General features: G+C 40.8%; 1 protein-coding gene across 6 annotated transcripts in view; it reads left to right on the top strand.

Moving 5' to 3' along the window:
• TAFA4 (TAFA chemokine like family member 4) overlaps positions 1 to 19,909 on the top strand; it is a 109,289-nt gene that overhangs the window by 79,531 nt on the left and 9,849 nt on the right. For all 6 annotated transcript variants that reach the window (XM_043551859.1, XM_043551858.1, XM_043551860.1 and 3 more), the window contains one exon: positions 11,074 to 11,229. In XM_043551859.1, the coding sequence (XP_043407794.1) occupies positions 11,074 to 11,229 (156 nt within the window). The remainder of the gene's footprint in view (positions 1 to 11,073; positions 11,230 to 19,909) is intronic.

Below are 19,909 nucleotides of genomic sequence, written 5' to 3'. Positions count from 1 at the left end.
CTCTCACAGGCTCCAGCTGAGGGCAGGGCTCATTGCGCTTGCCCCTGTATGTACATACAGACACAGCCAGGTATTAAACCTAGATCTCCTGAGTCCAGTGCCTGGACTACATCATCATTCTTTCTCAGACTTTAACTGAACTGAAGCACTGAAATTTTCAAGAATTATTATTCAAAGACTAGGCAGATAAAAAGGGACGGTTGAGAGGATCAAGTGCTCTGCAGCTTCTTGGGAGAATATTTTTACATGGCTCTCTCTCTTTCACAATCGCAGAGTGGCATAAAATACGATGCAAATGCAGCGGGGGGGGAGGTGGGTTAAAAATAAAAAGCAGCAATAAAAAATGGCTGTTTCTTTCTTCAGTGTGCTTGAAATTTCACTCGTGCTTTGCACTTAAAAAAATGTACTTGCTAAAATATCCCAAGTCCAAATAGTTGTATAACCAAAATGGAAGCTCTGGTAGATAATAAAACCTTTTAAAATGTTCTCATGCCACTCAGAATTAAAAACGTGTTTGCGCTGTTTAGTTTCATGACCTATTATTGCTTAGCTGGCAATTGGATCTTAAACTTAGACTATTCCAATACCATGCTTGTCTATTTCATCAGAATACACCCAAGACAACCATGACAGCTATATAAAGCTCGTTTTAAAACGAGGCAAACTCTGAACATCATTAAGCAACAATGATCAAGGCACAGGGTCTTTCCCAGAGATTAATGACCAACTGAGAATTCGCTGGTGGCCCTCTGCCCAGTATGTTAGCCAATCTGATTTCTTGTAACATCTCTTTACATTCCAGTCACCTTATATTTTAATATGTGCCTGTCGTTTTAAAATGTCATTTCACATTTCCCAGCCAAATGTGTCCTACTCATTCACAGTAACCTTCACCAGCTCTTGCTTTTCCAGGAACCAGTTCTGTTAGTGGCATCACATGGTTTGTAATGAACACAAACCAATTAACAGTGAGAAGGAATTACTGTTGAAGCTGTTCTTTCCAAATAAGAATAATAAAAGGAGAAATAGGAAAAGAAAAACCTTTATACAACCCCACCTTTTAAAGACAAACATCACTCTTAGATCTTTCATGCGCAGAATCTCACATGATGGCTAAATAGTGAGTAATTATTTATCTACTTTTCTGTAGAGGATCTCCCAGTTAATAGGACTGTGTCTGAATTTGGCAAACTGATTTCATTTAATAGGTGAAATACACCCTCGTATAAAGGACCAGCACAGGTTCTTTGCACTGCTTAAGTTCCATTTAAATACTATTCTGAGTGCTTCAGGGAGATTTAATTAGCTCATATGCCTTGTGTGGGCTGTCTGAGTTTCACCCCTCATACTTGGAGGCTACGGGGCTGATTTTCATTTAAAATTAAGGAAATGTTTCTTTCCAAATGTGTTCTGTTTTCTAGCACGTGACATTTACTTAATCTACAGGTAGCTAAAGCAATAACTTCGGAGCTAAAAATTGCTGTTTCACAGTCTCCAAGCTCACATCATTCCTGTCGCCTGGAGGATGATACATTTTGAATTAACTAGATTAATTGTTCAAGGCAATAAGGCCAAAACTGGCCACTTGATATCCCAGGTGATGGGGTATCCAAAAGGCTTGATCCTCAAAATTTGTTTGGTTAAAAGAACTTAATTTCCTTTTTGTGTTGCAGAGAGCCATATGCTTCACAAAGGAAATAACAAGTATGCAAGAGACACATGATTATGAATAACCTAATGCTCATCCACTGTATATGATCTGACCGGGAAGTGGATGAGTGGTTATATGTAGAAATAAATTATGAATACTACATCAAAAAGGGGGGAAGCTCACATAATATATATATACATATTTTAAAAGAATTCTCTGCTGTATCTTTGAATGATACAAAATTCCCAGAACAATCTGAGACCATCACAAGAATAAAACAAAAGTCAAGGATGTCTCTGAGGCTGACGGGTGCGATGGGTGAGACTGAGATAGAAAAATACGGGAAATCTATTTGATGATGGAAAAGAGCAAATGTATTTCTAAGCCTTTTCATCTGCCTCACTGCAGTCCTCCGTTTGATTTCAATGATGTTACACTGGCATAAAAGTGGAGTAATTTGGTAGTGAACCAGACCCAAGGAATAGGATCTGTGCTTTTATATGAAGGGACTGCTTTCCTGCTCTAGTCAAATATTGCTTGTGTCTGTACATTAGCAGCATCGGCCACTTAATTATATTAATATTGTCATCCTAGCATTTGTTTTCACTAACAGGTGAATTAAGGGGCTGTAGACCCAGTCCATCATGGTACTTAAACACTGAATCCAATGAGACTACTTGTGTACTTAAAGTTAGGCCTCTGTTTAAATAACTTACAAAATCAGGACCTCCATACTGTGTTCTGTGTATAGTACGTAGCCACTTCCATCAAGGTGGGTGCCTTACCCCGGGAGCTGAAGAGTCCTCCAGGGAGCTAGTCACATTCCCTCTCCCTTTCACTCACGATAAAAGTGTGAAAGAAGGGGCAAATAACAGGAAGAGGGCTGCCTATATATATGCTAGTGAGTGAATGGTAATGGGCCATGGGGGAAATATTGATGCAGTGTAGAGAAGAATACTGCTTGTTTGCTACAACATAGACTGGAAAATGCAATCCTTTCCCTGCATTCCTTCAGAACCACATGTTCACAGAACTGAAAAGAACTGGACTAAGATGTCAAGCTCCAGACAAGAAACAATTAGCACCCGTGTACTCTGAGGTGCAAGACACTTTATGATCTTAGATTTCGTTTATACAAATGACGCACGTTTTAGGCCAGACTGATTACCGATACCTGGATGAGGAAAATCCATATTCATTAACTTTAGCTCAGTACCAAAGCATGCAGGGTGGTTCATCTTCTAATTCTTCATTTGCGTCCAGGTCACTCTCCAATCACTGTCCTTTTTTGTGCAGCAACTTTCCCCGCCCCCCAGCCCCCCCGCATTTGCAACACCTGCTTCTGTCACAGCTGTTTTGATTTATCGACCACTCAGATTTAATACTTTGTTCCTTGGTGAAGTCTTGGAGCTCGTGTCTAATCTAAAGTCACCTACACTACTTATTTTAGGGGATTTTAATCTCCATATGGATGTGCCCTCTGACACCGGCCAAAGAATTCACTGTACTACATGATTCACTCCAGCTTTGTCAGCACGTCCATGCGCCTGCACATCTGAGAGGTCATGCTTTTGATTTGATTAACTTCTTGGGTCTCTCCTGGCTTGCCAATACACTTCTAGATTTATTGTGCCCTTAGGATTCCACACAAATAAGTTGCTTGTTTGAAGGGATTTGTCGCCTCAGCTCATCACTTCCAGCCCAAAATGAGGAATGTGATCAGCGTTCATTCTCCAGCTGGAATTTTGCAATGCTGGCTTGTTGTTCTTTGCATGTGCTTGTATCATTTACCCTGCATGACCCAGGGAGTGCAAATATATTCAAGGGAATGAAGGCTTTAACGCTTTGTGTCTTATTCACGTTGTGGTTTGGGTTAAATCTTGGTGTTATGGGCTGCCGTCTTTCATTCAGGATAAATGTAATGAGCTGGCTGAAAGAATAGCAGTAGCATCTAAAACCCAGGCACATGGAAGGCTTGAGAAGAAGCTGAACTAGGGGGCCCGAGGGGTTTCAGATGAAGGGGTCTGGTTTGGTGGAGCTGTTTCTGTCTGAGAGCGTATGAGAGAAGAGGAAGTGAAAGTCATAGAGTTTAAGGCCAGAAGGGACCACCAGATCATCTATCTGGCCACCAAACACCACCGAGCACCCTAACCCTAAACCCAGCAACCCAAAATATTACAGCTTACAGGAGACTGAATATGTGCCCCAGATAGAGAATAGAGACTGAGTGGCCAGAAGGCTAAGCAGACAGCACTGGGTAATGTGGCCCCGAGAGAAGGCTAAGAGAGGTAGGTTTGGGACATGGGGAGCTGGCTGGAAAGGCAGGTATGGAACAGTGACCAAAGGAAGTGTCTCCTGCTATTTGATTTCTACTGCGTTCAGGGAAACTAGACTTTATACATAATTATTGTAAATAAACAAGACTGCATCAAAGAAAATACCTGGTTCTATCATCAGTTTCTCCTCATAGTGGAAACAACCTGCATAGCCCCAAACTTTTGACTAGCAGCTCAAGGCAAAGGGGTTAACAACATAAATGCTTTGGGACTCAGAAGTCCTTAAGCATTGAAATCAGTTTTTAAAATAAGGAGTGCACCACATCTTTGCTTGCTTGCTTTGTGCAGATGAATTTAGGACACCAACAATCGTGGTAGAATAGCTGGGCAGCAGCTATGTATTTAAGGAGCACAAGAACAAGGAATAACAGACTTAGCTCCTTGCTGTTTGGAATGGCCATTATTGCCTAGTAGACCTTTTTTGCACCACATTGTCTTTTGTTCATTGTGTCCAGGTCATTGTTAAAAAGCCCATCTTAAATATTTACCCTGAAAACAGCTGGGCTTGAGCTCATTCTAATCTCTTGTGGCGAGGTGCTCCGCAGTCCAGAGCCCTCCTTTGAGACTAGCATCCTGAGACTTTCACACTGGCTCTCATCAACTTCATAGCTCTGATGAGTGAAACTGGACACAGTTAGGATGCAGTGGTGATCGTTAATATAGACCCTCTGCTTTAGTCCCTTTACAGCTTGGTCACAACCCAATCTGCGGGAGCTCCCAGTGGCTTCTTGCACAGTCACTCTGGCTGGACTCCCCACCCCTCACCCTGCTCCAGGGGGGCATTGAGTGTCCACAACTGCGACACCCCGCTCTTATTGTGTATGCTGGCCACATGCTGCCCTTCCAACCACCCTGTGCTGCTGTGCTCATGTTCCGGCCACACCCCAGGCCAGGGCCCCCCTCCTGGCCTGACCCCCACATGCCTCCCTGACCACAGCACCCTGGGTGGTTGCCCAGGTCGCCTGTCCCTCAGAGCATCCCTGAAGGCTAATTCAGAAAATACTCTGGGTGCAATGCTTTCCTCCCATTCTCTGGGAGGGGAATCTGGTGCTGTGTTGCGTGTTTTCTTCCCTGGGAGTCGTGGGGACCTTCTGCAGCAACTCCGCATAGTTGGGCCTATGCAGAGTGAGAGGAGGGATTCTGGGGGTAGGTACATGGGAGCATCTGCTAGCTGCAACATACTTCCTTTTGAGACTTGGTGAATTTCTGAGCAGAAATCTGCAAGTTAGTAGTGCACCAAGCAGCATCGAGTCCTCTCCTACAGTGCTTCTCCCATTTGGAGAGCGAGTTAAGGCCAATGTGAAGAGTGAACTGTCCATTCTAAGGGAGCCAAGATACAAAGGAATAGGGATTTGGTGGCCTGCATTGGTGCCCAGTTTCTGTGGGGATGGAACCGCGGGTCGCACAGGGTTTCACACCTTGTCTTCTCTGCCAGGTATGAATGCCCTCCTCCCTGAATGGAGGTGGCCAAAGAAACTCCCTGAGGAGAACCTTGCTCTTGATCTGTTACCAACAGAGTGTATCCCTTCTTGGTGATTTCCCCTGTTGGCATGCCAGGATGTAACTAAGGGCAGAATTTGGATTGCAGCTCTTAATAGGGGAACAACTGTGAGTTCTGAGCATTTTTATAAGAGAGCTCATAGGGGCTTTGCTCTTCAGAGTCTGACTCTCTAGAGATCACCTTCCCCTACCCCTCTTTGCAGTTCACTCTGTAATGGCTTTCCTGATGTCTTCTGGCACAGAGTTCACTTCCTATGGTCTTCAGTCTTTTAAAATTCTTTAATCCCTGCTTCTCTATTGTGTTGGCTTCCCAAGAGTGCATTGATTACAAGATATTTTTGGGCTATTCATGAGCTGTTCTGTCCTTATGCTGTAAGCTGTGCCTTAAAAGCATGACAGGAAGGTTTCTTATTCAATGCAAGATGAAGATTAAAATGTGCAGAAAAGTGGAATCCCCATTCTTAAGTTCCTCCTTCACGGGGTTCTCTGCCTTTGGGTGGGTGCAATAGGTTTCAATAGATCTAGGCAGAAGAGTAGTCTGTTTGAGTTGGTGGTTAGTTTTGTGCGTTTTGCTAACTCTAAAAGCTGCACCACAAGCTAAAGACTCAATGCTCCGGGCTGCTGAGCTCTGAGGAGCAGAGTGTGGAAAGCCAGCAAGCTAACACTGAGTATCGGGGGGTAGCCGTGTTAGTCTGTATCCACAAAAACAACAAGGAGTCCGGTGGCACCTTAAAGACTAACAGCTTTATCTGAGCATAAGCTTTCGTGCACCCACGAAAGCTTATGCTCAAATAAAGCTGTTAGTCTTTAAGGTGCCACCGGACACTGACTACTGAGCATTCGCTCAGCACCTGTTCAGACATTTCCTTTATAGGTAGGAGAAAGTGCCTGCTGCTCAGCAATCAGCGTAAATACCTTTAAAGATGTGCGTGGATGAGCAAAAGGTAGGCATGACCATGAGGATGGAGAAAGGGCAATGCAGCGAATGCAGATGATGCACATAGCAGACATCATCTGGCTTTTCAGTGACTTCCACTGCTAAGTGGGAGGAATGGCTTTACCCCCCAACGAACTAAAGAGCTGCACTAAGAAGAGAAGGGGCAATCAAGAAGGTCTTTTATTCCACTCTCAAAGCTGAGCACCCTACCTTTACCAAGAGACAATTAGAGGATGTCTTTCCTAGCCTTCTTGAGCAGTCTGGAAATATGAAAAATTGTACAGTAATGTAGCTGTGATACTGGCAGACCAGATGCCAGCTCATGCTGAAGCCCCAGGTCAATTCGCTTGTGTATTAGTACAGATTAAAGTAATTGTATTTGGTATTTAAACTTCATGAAAACTAATAGGTTGTTACTTGCATTGTTTTCACTTATTTGTATCCTGTTATAATGTAGTAGCAAGTATTTACATTGTGCATACCCCTGTAAGTAAATAATGCACCAAATGCGGAAGAAGCCTTGTGGAATGCAAATTAAGAATTTTAACAGAAGAGTGCTAATTTGAAAGCAAGTGGTCATTGTGTGTGATGATCGGAGGTCAAAGGCTCTAAATACATTCCTCACTCAGTGTCATCAAAAGAAAAGACCATGTAGGTAGTGACACTGTCAGCTTGTTTTCCCGTGAGAAGAAGCTATAAGAATGGATTAAAAGAAAGATCCTTTATCTCTGGACTGTTTGGATTCTAACAGGGCAGAATAACTGAATGAGAAGATGGAGATCCCCAGAATTATTCTGGGTAGCCCTGAGAGACTTTTGGGAAACTGGCAGATTACAACATCTCTGCTACCCTTTGGAATTATAGACTGTGACTTATTTGTATATATATTTTACCTGCTTTAACCTCTCAATAACTCTCATTTCCTTTTCTTAGCTAATAAATCTTTAGTTAGTTTACTATAGAATTGGCTACCAGTGTTGTCTTTTGTATAAGATATGGAGTACCGATTGATCTGGGGTAAGTGACTGGTCTCTTGGGACTGGGAGCACCCGATGTGATGTGATTTTTGGTTTAAGTGAGTTTTTATCATAAAGTCCAGTTTATCTGGGTGGCAAGAGTGTCTAAGGGGGACTCTCTGTGACTCCATGGTAAGACTGGTATAATGATCCAGGAGTTCACATTTGGTACTGGTTGGGTGAAATCTAATTGTAGAACACACCACCAGTTTGGGGTGTCTGCCCTGTTTTCTGACAGTCTGCCCTGAGGTAGGCACTCACTATTGTGAGCTACTCCAGACAGAGTGACAGTAGCTACCAAGCCAAGGTACAAAATTCAGTTTTGCTTTCTGCAAGTATCCTATTGTCACTGAGCACCAGCATGGCCTAAACCCTGCACTTTGCTAACATGGTGTCATGACTGTAATCTCCACACACATAATCATTTCAAAACAGATCTTATTTTTTAGGCTGCATGCCTAGGGCTGAATCCTGCTAGTCTTAATTAGATGAATAGCCCCATTGGCTTAACAGGACTACTCATGTAAAATAGGCAGGATTTGACTTTTAAAATGTATGTTCCTTCAGCTACATATATATTATTGGATATATTCCATCCATATGATATACAAACCTGTTAGGATTTGCATCTCTCAGCATAACAGGTTAGCATCTTTTCCTAGTCATTAATTGCTGGACACCAGATGCTAAGCGTTGATGTTTCGTATATAGTGCATCACAGATTCAAATATGTACATTTATGTAACGTATGTGTACCGATTCTTGAATTTTTCCTCACTCTGTTTTAAGGTATCATCTTTTTGGGCCCAATCTAGGCCCTGATCTTGCTCAATTAAAGACAATGGGAGTCTTGTCCTTGACTTCAATGAGCACTGGATCAAGTTCTTATTACCTATAGAACATAAGACTGAAAGGGACCATCTCAGTCATTGAATCCATTCTGCTGTTACTGCAGACAATGGGAGTTTTTACATTGATTTCATTGGGCATTGGATCAGGCCCTTTGTTTGATTCTATTTAACAATAAATAAATAGCTTTTTTAAACGAAAAACAAGCTTCTATAAAATCTTGCAGATCTTCAGGCTTCTGTTTATTGTGGCTAAAAATTACTACACAGAGAAATTGTGTAGAACAATCGTTTGGAATAAAGTGGTGTGGCCAGTTTCATTCTTTATTTTATATATTGACTTATGGAACATCTACTGTCCTGGAAGCAGGGTTTTTATTTATTATTATTTATTATATGACTATTAGGGACTTGCATGAAAATACACAGCCTGCCAATAAATCTAATACGGTAACTATAAGAGAGATACTTTTATGCTGTGTTCAACATTTTTCATTCTATAAAATGCCTTATGTATTTTACTGTGGTCGCATATTTTGCTTAAAACAGTTGTGTGTGTGTTTTCCCCCTCTCTGGAAAAAATAATACATATATTTTACATTTTGAGTCTTCAAATGGAGGAGTAAATTTCCTTTTTCAGTATTATATATATCTAGTTTTCTGTCCATTAATATTGTTCTACATACCAATTTGACAGCAGAAATCAGACATATCTCCCACTGGATTTGAAATACTTGTGAAAGCAAAACACACACAAGGAATCGAAGTAAGCCAATCTAATTAAAAAAAAACCATTTAATTTTTTTGTACTCTCCATGTGTGAAAAACCTCCTTAGAAGCTTAAATATAATATTCCCAGCTTTGCTGATTTTTTTTCTGTGGCTTTTTGTTTTGCAAACTCTGGGCTGGATCCTGTGTATTTTGCGCATGCAAGTGGAAAAACTCCATTCATTTCAACGGGATGTTTTTGCGTGAGTGAGCAGAGCAGGATTTAGCCCACTGATATTTGCTGATGCATGTTAATAGAGAATGCATGTCTGCTTTGTGCACTGCTGTCTTCATGCGTTAACTAGAGATGGGTTAAAACTGCAAAGTTCTGCTCTAGGTTCACTTTCCCTAAATTTAGGGGTGTTCAGATCAATGATTTTGATTCAATTGATATTAGAAATAAGGGACAGGCACTAAAGGCCTGATTCCGATCCGATCACTCACGTTGAATATTACCTTAGAGGTAGTTAAAGTCAGTGCCTATGTGTCTCTCCTACACAGTCCCCAATAAGGGGCGATTGAGGGGTAGTAGGATGGCTCTGGCCAGAGCCATGCTGTAGGGTAGAGCAGTCACTGAATGGCAACGTCTTAATATGACAGGTTCCTTGGAGCGGCCTTGTGGTGTAGTTAAAATGCACCAGAGCATATTTTTCCCATTGTGGACAATGTTTTGTTTTTGTTTTTGTTTTTTTTTTCAATTTGCTGGCACGTCATGATCACTTAATAATCAAACATATTGTCACTGAGTACTAGTGGACAATGGGGAGGGAATTTCTTGGCAGTTAATTGGGGAGCTAATTCATCTTGGCCCAGATGGTCATTAGCTTTTAGGAACTGTCCATGCTACAGTTCATTACTGCTACTGACTTGTGTGCTTGCTTCCCCCCCTCCCCGAGCTTTTCTGTGGCTGGGAGAACAGAACAATTCTCCAGGGCTTGTCGCCAGAAAGTTCTCTGCTTTTTTGATGTAGCTGATGTACTATTTGGTACGGTCTTCGTCTAGGTTTCACTTTCTTTTTATTTAACCAGGCCTTTGATATTATGTACCTGCTTACACTTATGTGTGCACCTTACATTCTTTTCAGACAAAGTCCCAGAGCTGCTTTGATGGCAAATACTTTCCGACTCTCTGCCTCATCTTTGTGTCTAGCTAACTCATTAAAAAAATCTTTTATATGGCATTGGTAATGGACAGGGTGCTTTACAAACATAGATAAGACCCATCCAATGCCTTTAAGACCCTGTAATCTAAATAAGACAAGACAAACACAAGGCAAGGCACTTGTCAGCAGTTCAGGAGATTGAGAGTGTGGAGATAATTAATGATGAGAAGGGGAGAGGGATTGTTTGAAGTGGTGGTACTGGGGAGGGGTTGGAAGTAGTGGAGAGCGGGTGCTTGGCAGATAGGGAGAAGGAAATCCTCCCCTGCATAGTGATATCAAGTCATATCAAGACTTGATAGGAGGCATGAAGATGAGTGGGGGGGAAAGAGATGAAGGGGAGAGTAAGAGAGGAATTGGAGGATGAGTAGGGGGAAAGGAGAGCAAGGTAACATTATCATAGATGAAGGCAAGGAGCTTGAATCTGATCTGATAAGAAACAGGAAGCCAGTGGAAGTATTTAAGCAGGAGAGTGATGTTTAGATGTATTTGTAGATCTCTCTGCCTATATCATCCGCCTGTCTAGTCTATCTAGTAAACTTGTCATTCTTTCTATGCGTTTATAAGGGCTGGCTAATTGATGGAGGGAGGCAGATAGAAAAAACAAGCCCTGTTATGATGAACTAATCTGAAGTAAATATAACATGTGACGTGCAAGTCATGTGCCTGATCCTGCAGGGGGCGCTTTGTGCCTTCCTTTCCAGGGGCTCCAGCGAGAATCAAAGTGGCTCAGCGTTTTGCAGGACTGTGCGTACTCTCACCACAGTAAACTGCTACATTTTCCCTGCATTGATTCTCTTTTGGCACCATGACAGTAATACCCCTCCCCCCCAACACTTCTACCTCTCTGATTATTAGGCCACCACCAGGTCAAGCAAGGAACGTGTGAGGTCGTCGCAGTGCATCGTTGCTGCAATAAGAACCGAATTGAAGAACGGTCGCAAACAGTCAAGTGCTCTTGCTTCCCGGGGCAGGTGGCTGGAACAACAAGGGCCCAGCCCTCTTGCGTCGAAGGTAAGCAATCTCCCACTCACTCCTACTGCTCTTTGGCTCTCTGAGATGTTTAGTCTCCTTGATTATTTGACTTCTTGCTGTCTAGAAAGCATAATCCTTCCTTTTGTTAATTTTGGAAACATCTCTGTTTGTAGATGATAATGAGTGCGCATAAATCTTGGTGTAATTAATCTCCTTAATATATGTTCTTGTTCATTTCATGTCTGTGCCGATAAAACTTCTTAGTTTTTCCACATAAAAAATTGTACTTTAAACTAGCCTCAAAACTACACAAGCCAAGACATTTTGAGTTTAATCATTAACCCATCCAGTTGCCTCTAGACATAGCAGCATGGCCATGGAATCATTGGGATGTAAAGAAACCACTGGCTGGTCATCGATCCAGTACTTCGTAGCCATGGGCAAGCAGATTAGTACTGGGACATCTGGTTTGTGTGAACTCTCCTCTAGGCTGGCGTAATCCAGCACCCTATATTGATGATGAGCGTCTGCACTGGACCCCCATGTGTCTCCTCTGGCCTACATCCATTCAACTTTTTGTGCATTCTGACCCAAATGAGATGGCGGGTGAAGAATCCCAAGGGAGTTGATTATGTACCATTGAATTGGATACCACAAACAGTAGGTGGCACCCCTATGATCTGATAAATGCAAAAGCATAGTACAAACTGATCTAGTCCATCACCCTTGCCTTCGGGTTAGTTTGAAGAACTTTACAATCCATAGGCACAATGGCACAGTTTAAAGATAGATTTACAGTCTTCAGTTTGTTGGCACTGCTACATATCTCTATTTTTTAAAAACACTGGACTAGACTGATTATAAATTAAAAAGTTATGAAAGAAGAAATTTTCTCTTGAGTTGAGATTTTATAATGCAGCCAGCTAGAGTGAATTTGTGTAGCTGAAATATCTACCCCCAAAGACTCAAATCTATCTAAATATTTCATTGTTTGTCTCCGAACACATATTCTGCTTCTGGCCATGGGATGTTTTTATGTTAGGAAATGGCTAATATAAGTCTTCATTGGCTTCTTTGTCAGTAAGAATTAAAAGGATCTTTATGTATAAAAGTCTGTGAACTTTACATTTAAATTGAAATAAAGCAGAAATTTTTTAGTAGTTTACTGCTAATTAATATTGACACAGAAATCACTGTCCTACATTTTTGTTAATCCACAAGTAAGATACTTATCTTCTGTTTTCATTGCTTTTCTCACAAAATCATGACCTTTAAAAGTTAAATATAAAATACCCTCGGTTTCTCTGACTTTCTATAATGTTTCACTTTAGGAACAATCCTACAAATAAATGTAACTGTCTGATTTTAGTACTTACTGTTACCTATTTATATGTTTTCTATTTCTGAGACCCTGTTATTTTATTTAGGAATTAGATTTGGCTTGATGTCTGAAATATCTTGTAATGCAGGGGCACAATTCAACCTTAATTTTTCAGTTTACTGAATAATTTTTCCTGTAGAATCATATGCAGTACCGGTACCTTTTATGTAACATTCCATGCAACAGTTTTACTGTTCTTTATGGTGGATAATAAAGTTTAGACATTTATGAAAATATACTTTAGCGTTACAAAGGTAACACTCTATGCTTTCATGACAGAATGAAGTGCATGGTGCAGTGGAAGTCTAATTTATTTTGTCAGAGCAAACACTTGCTGAAACAATTTAATGACTTCTTTTCCTTCAAGTGTGCTTGAGATTAAATAAGACCAAACATTTAGAATGCAAGATTTTTAGTTATAAAAGCAGAAGCTCTTGATTTGTTTCCCCCTTAAGGTGATGTTTTAATATACTTTTATGTATTTTTGTAAGTGGATGACATTTTATTCCTCTCCTGTTGCGCAGAACCCATAACTATCTGCTCACAGGCTCAAAATTGGATTTTTGACTATATACACAGACTTCTGTAAGCCTCAACAGTGCAAAAGCCAGAAAGAGATAATGTTCAACATGGCCCGAGTTAAAGGTCTTGTTGAAAGCTCAGTGTTACTGGTTACATTCTAACTGAAACAAAGTGTAATTTAGAGTGCTTATTTTGAGTGGCTTTTTAAGGTATCTTTTTTTAAACTTAGCTAATATTATTTATATTCGGGCAGCACACTTCCCTTTGTATTAAGCACTCGACATACATCACGTAATAATAATACTAAAAAGACCGTCCCTGCCCCCAAATTCTTGACAATCTATACAGCCATAGTAGAAGAAAAGTGAAATACAAAAGACTTTACACACAATTTCACAGTGGGGTCCTGGTCCAGGACTAGGTCTCCATATTACGCCAGAACATGAAACCGTTGTTCAACCTGATGAATACTTACTCACATGATTAGTCCTATTGATTTCAGTGGCGCTACTCACATCAGTTCATGTACCATTATGTAAACAAGGGTGATACAAATGGTATTAGTTCAGGAAGAATTACGATGCCAGAATGGAAAAAATCATTAAGGAAGAATAGGAAGCCCTTAGTAAAAATACCTTAAATAATAATAATCCCTCTCTCTTACCTAGTGATTTTTGTCTATAGATCTCAAAGCACTTTACAAAGGAGGTCAGCATCATTAACCCCATTTTACAGATGGGGATGCTGAGGCCCAGGGAGGTGAAGTGACTTGTCCAGGGTCACCCAGCAAAACAGTGTCAGAGCCAAGAATAGAACGCAGTTCTCCTGAGTCCCAGTCTATACTTAGTAGTCTTTGTAATGGACATAATTTCATGCAGACTGCCCTAGGGCCAGGAACCCCAGGCTTCCAGGGCCTGTAGCTCTGGTGAAGGTCTGCCATGTGGACTATCCTGGGGCCAGGGGTCCCAGGATTTCTATTTCTGTGGTGTTGGGATTTCTCTCAGGTTCCCAAGGACCCAACTCGACTCCGGACTCCTCATCAGGTTTCATTGTTGGCATACAATCAAACTACACAGAGCTGATCAGACTCATGGGTAGGGGTGGGTCCAGGGCATACCACAAATCCAAGGAGTACAAATATTCATTACTTTATATAAAAATGAAACCTATATTGACACATGCGTCTTCCATTCTACATCATATTGTGAACTTTATGATTGGCCAGGTTATTTTCAGGATCAATTCCTGTACATATCATCCGTTGTTCACCTGCCACATGCACACAGCCTGTTTTGTTAGTTTCCTCCCCTTGTGCTTATCTTCCTTCTACACATTTGTAGCCATTGCTTCTGACACAATTATTTCTTGCCCCTGTTTTTATAGCTTATCTGGTTCCTGCCCTTGGCTACTGGGGCCACTCATACTAAGTACGGCCTAGACATGGCTCTTGGACAGGGCTTGTGGGGTTTCCAGGTTCCCTGCCGTGGAACCAGGACCCTGGAGGTCCTGGAGTAGGTCTCCAGGGTCTGTAGTTGCAGGCCAGTCTTGCCATGTGGACTGCCCTAGGATGGCGACCGGAGGGCTTCCAGACTACTGGGCCAGTTGCTACCAATTCCTGAGCTGACCTGAGAGTCTGGAAGCCCTGGGGTCTGAAATTAACATTCTTGTCAGTTGCATAGCTGCTCGCAGTAATGACACTTTCTTGGCTTTTCAGCAAATTGGGAAATTATACTGGTTCCTGAGTGGAGTTTTTTTTTTTGTTTGGTCTTTCTCTTGTTTCATTAACTTGTTTCTTGACCAGATCCCATTGAAGTAAATGGGAGCCTTTTCATTGACTTCAGTGAGATATGGATTGGGCCCTAAGTGACCTTTGTTACTAAGTTCTGTGTGTTATGGCTTTTGGTGTAAGTAGGCCATGAAATAGGTTTTTAAAGAAATAATCCTTATGGCATTTGGAGTAGAATCATAGCTCAGCTGGGTAATTTGAATTTTTAAAATAGCTTGGACAGATGTTAAAGAATATCACAGAAGGTCGAATTAAAACAGCAATCTTACTACAGGAATACTGTATGTTAAAATAGAGTACAATGTAGTGAACTAGTGGGTCAGACTTAAAAATACATTCAAACAAACATGGTGACATTTAGGGCCAAATTTTCAGTGAGGCCTCAGTTTTGTGCTAATTCATAATGGCCAGGTGTGCACGTAAATTCGGGGTTATGCGGTCAGGTGAGTGCCCATGTGCATTTTGTGTAGACCTGGATACTGCATGTTCGCTTTAGAAAATAATGTCACTACAGAGTTAGGCATGGAAACTTGGTACTTCACTGGTCAATGAGTGTGGCAGTCACCTTAGCTGCATAAATATAGAAATGAGGCTTTGGGTGGGACACAAACTGGGAGTGAGAGAGATGCAATGCCACAATGCAGCCTGTCCATAGCAACTATCCAAACCCACAGGCTGGAATAGTGTCTACTGCTGCCCAGCATACCCGTTGTAGTGTATTAGGACCTCTGGATATACGTAGTCATGGATGCTTTGGGTCTTTACTCTGCTCAGCTCTAGCTACCAATGTGCATTGGACTGGTTTTGACAAGCACAGAACCCCTTTTTATAGAGCACAGGGCATGCAGAGGTCCATACATGGTTAATCCATCCACACCCCCATCCTGGGAATCAGGGGATACAGCGTGCCATAATGGAGTTATGCCAACTTACACCTGCTGGGGATCTGCCTCTAACTGTTGTGTAGAAATTAAAATTTGCCAAACAAATCTGGCGAGGTGAGGAATTCTACCAACGTAGGGCTAATTGGAAAACACCTTCTTCTGGAATGTGCCTGGAGAGGCGAAGGTTGGTCAGAAGATTGTTGGCAACTAACCATGTGCTACAGAAAGGAATGCAACATTAATTAAATCCTGGGAAACCCTTAAGTGCCTTAAATTGAATCCTCATTCATTTTACCCAATCTCATTTGTAAAATGGGTCTAGTAATATTTTCTGTGTTGTGAGGCTTAATTAGTATTTGTAACATGCTTTGCACTTCTAGAGTCTTTCACTCAGGGAACTTAAAATGTTGGTAGTAGCAGAAGTCAAAGTAGCTCTCTAAAATGAAGAGTGGAAAGGTGTATTTTCCCACCAAACACAGGAAAACCCCTCTGGTATTCCCTGGCAGAAGTACAGGGTGCAGGGGGGAAAGAGTATTTTTCTTTAAATTTTTTTTTATTTTTTCCTTTAAAATAAGGCATGGGAGCCGTATATTTTTATTCCATGTTCATGATAGCCAACTTATTACACTTTTTCTCACTAAGGTCATTGCACTTTGAGTACAGCAAACAAGGAACCATCTATTTGTGTGTATGCGTATCGTATATACAGAGAGAGATATTTTAGTATTGAACGCTATTGGCTAGATTTTTGGTTTTTGAAAGTCTTGAGCAAAAAAAAGGAAGACTATTTCTTCCCCCCTGCCCTTCAAGCCTCATTTCCCTGGGGTTCTTTGAGCCTCCGAAGACAGGCCAGCCACATGCTTTGAGAAATACTACTGTCAATAAATTAAGCTGCCAAGCTCAGAACAGAGCGCAGAATATGAAAGGAAGAATTTTTAGTAAACAGTGAGTAAAAAAAAACAAGAGAACCTGCATAACTGCCTAGTGTTGCAGCTGTAAGATGTGATCAGAGCCATAGAAAATTTGGTTTAGTAAAGGTCAACTCCTTGTGCTGTGAACAAGCGGTAAACACTTAAATTCAAAGTGATCATTATGACATTTAGTTTTCTCCCATTTCCTTTGTAGAAATAAACTTCCTTGAGTAAGTACCTAAAGCTAGGATGACAGACACTACCAAGAGGATAAAGCATTAATAATTCTTCTCTGTGGTGAAGCTACCTTTCCTATATGTGTTAAATGTATCTCTAAGTAAATCATCACAAGTTGAACTATCCCTCACCCAGGGCAATACACTATTTACTAGTAATGAAATCTACTATCACTTCCCTGCGGAGCTGTGTCAGCAGATTTATTCCAGGTAGGGCAGTCCACAGTCGGTTGGTAGATGTCACGCCAAACTAGTCTTCTGTTCCCTCAAGATGTTGGTAGTATATGAAATTGGTGTACTCAGAAAGGACAGTGATCAATTGTTCTCTATGTCCGCTAACGGTAGGACAAGGCTTAAGGTAAGTAGCATAATCTGAAGCAAGGGAGATTTAGGTTAGAGATGAGGAAAAACTTTCTATCTATAAGGATAGTTAAGCTCCGGAGTAGGCTTCCAAGGGTCGTTTGGAATCCCCATCATTGGAAGTTTTTAAGAACAGGTTAGACAAACCCCTGTCAGGGGTGGTCTAGGTATATTTGGTCTTGCCTCAGCACCGGGGGCTGGACTAGATGACCTCTCAAGGTCCCTTCCAGCCCTACATTTCTATGATTCTATTTGAAAAAATAGTTACTGAAACCTCTCCAAGAACTCTTCAATTTGATAAGGGGAGGAGATATTTTAAATCACTCCATGGTTCAAACAGTGATAGGGACAGCAAAAGTTAAGTAACTATTTCTATGAAGAAGAGTTTAGTCTAAAATCCAGCCTGAGAACTTTCCTTTTATAGTAATACAGAATGCATTTTTCAAATGAGTAAATGTGGCCAGAGACCTAAGAAATACGGCGCTACAATATAGACATTATGGACCCAAGAGAATCCTGGCATAAATTGACATAAGAATTGGTGCGATACTATAGCAAAGAATTGGTGGTTTGCTACATCAGATAGAATAAAATATATTAAGTATATCAAGAAAGGGTTTCACTTATTCTGAAGAAAGGTATCAACACAGAACAGAAACCAGCCAATGAAAGAAAAGAAATTGGAATATCATTGAAAAAGAATCACAACTAGAAATGAGCTGAAGTTGAAATATTTGGGCCATTTAAGAGCTTGCAGGTCCAATGCCTGATTTACTCTTTGGTGCTTTCAGTTAGTGGCTGTGCTGGCTTTTTATGGAATAGGGTACTTCTGGAAATTATGGGCCTGATTCACTGTCATATTTATTCCGTTTTTACACCATTTGAAATCCGCGGAGGTACTCGGACGTAAAACTCTAATAGTGCAGGGGTGAATCAGGTTCTATATTGCAGTGTTATTCAGCTGGCATTGGAGATTCATTCCTGAAGTATTGCTTTGAAAGGGATATTCAATCAGGTGTTAGGAAGGGGTTGAGAGGAGAATGTAGGTTGAGAACACAAACGAAAATAGCCTCACATTTAGTGATGCCCAGTGTGGGTTAGTCTCAAAACATATCATGACCAATTAATTATAATGGTTGCTCTCAGTACAAAAAAGAAGCTGGATAGAACAATGAAAGAAAAGAAATAATTGCATGTGTACATGGAAACTGGGAGGTTAATAGAGAGAATCTGTGCTCGGTTAGTGAAACAACTTTGTACTTAGAAATACATGCTTACCTAAATACATGTAGCATGCAAAACAAATCAGAATTTTGGCAAATAGCAAAGATATAAAACAAACTGATCAGCTGGTAATAAACTCAGAATGGAAATGATCTCTAAAGTGCCACGATGCACAGTTAAGTTTCATTCAAATTAGTCAATCAATAATCAATCAGCTGGAGTAGAAGCAAATACCTGGTGACAAGAACCATGTATTTGTTCATTTATATCTCCGATAGGTTGAATGGAAAGTATCAGAAGTCAAACTATTATTCCAGAAAGGTATTTTTCAGTCCACAGATGCCTCTAAATGCCACCTAGACTGAAAGAATACCTTGGAAAATAAGTAATTGAATCAGCATTTCAGCAACTGAATCTTCCAGTGTCAGCTTGCTGTTCGTTAACCTAATTTGACGGTTGCAGCAGTAGGAAAGTACCTTTGGACTAATGAAAAATTGTTTATCCTTTACATGAAGTAAACTGTGTTATTTTTGTACATCTCTTTAGAACAAGGTACTTTGTTAAGTATGAAGTTCAGTATTTTGTGCACATAGTAAAATAGTGCAAAGGAACGAAATCAACATTTGTCGCTATATTTTATTTTGCAATCCACGTTAGATTATGTAAAATTGCAGACCCATGTCTTCCAAATTGTTTTCTGTGATTTGATTAATCCCACCTACAGTACTAATGTTAAGTCAGGAACGCATTGCAAAAGTTTGTAACATTTTGTGGCAAAATATATCTGTTGTTTGTTTGCATTAGTAAGAAGTCACGGCTACTTTTGTAAAACTAAAAAGCACAGTCGGAGACAAATTGTGTTGAGTAGAAAATTATTAAATCTGCATAAAGTATAATAGTCTACTGTAAGAGTTACAGGATGCAATTGAAAGTAGATTCTTAGTTTACTATTCCTATGCGGTTTTTTCAGTGGTATTAAAATAGAGTCCCCACTCCTGGGTCTTTGTTCTACGTGAGTCTCTGAGAGAACTCTTGTAGCTCAAAGGTCTGAGCCATTATATTTTCTTACCCGCTGACAGAGCTGCTTCCAGCCTACCACATAGATCCAGGTTAAACATTTACTATCCTGCACTCAACAGATCAACTCCATTTGAGTGTAACTTTTCATAGCAAGCATGTGTGATGTTCTCATTAGCTGCTGCTGTTCTTATTTATTAATTGTATTACACTGATGTGAGCATCATCTGCTTGTGCCATTTACTCTCCATCTTGTCACTAGGTTTTTGGGCCTATCAGCTGTGGCTGGGTTCAGGGCTCCCTTGGAAATCCATTTCATTAACAGTTCAGACCAGATTGGAGTGGTCATAAGGAAGTAATTGCCAGAATTCTTCCAAGTCCCTGCATGTCCTGCTTGG

The sequence above is a fragment of the Chelonia mydas genome, chromosome 7 (assembly GCF_015237465.2).
Source record: "Chelonia mydas isolate rCheMyd1 chromosome 7, rCheMyd1.pri.v2, whole genome shotgun sequence".
Classification (NCBI taxonomy): domain Eukaryota; kingdom Metazoa; phylum Chordata; order Testudines; family Cheloniidae; genus Chelonia; species Chelonia mydas.
The sequence above is the reverse complement of the archived record's forward strand: the minus strand, read 5'-3'. Positions and strand labels throughout refer to the sequence as shown.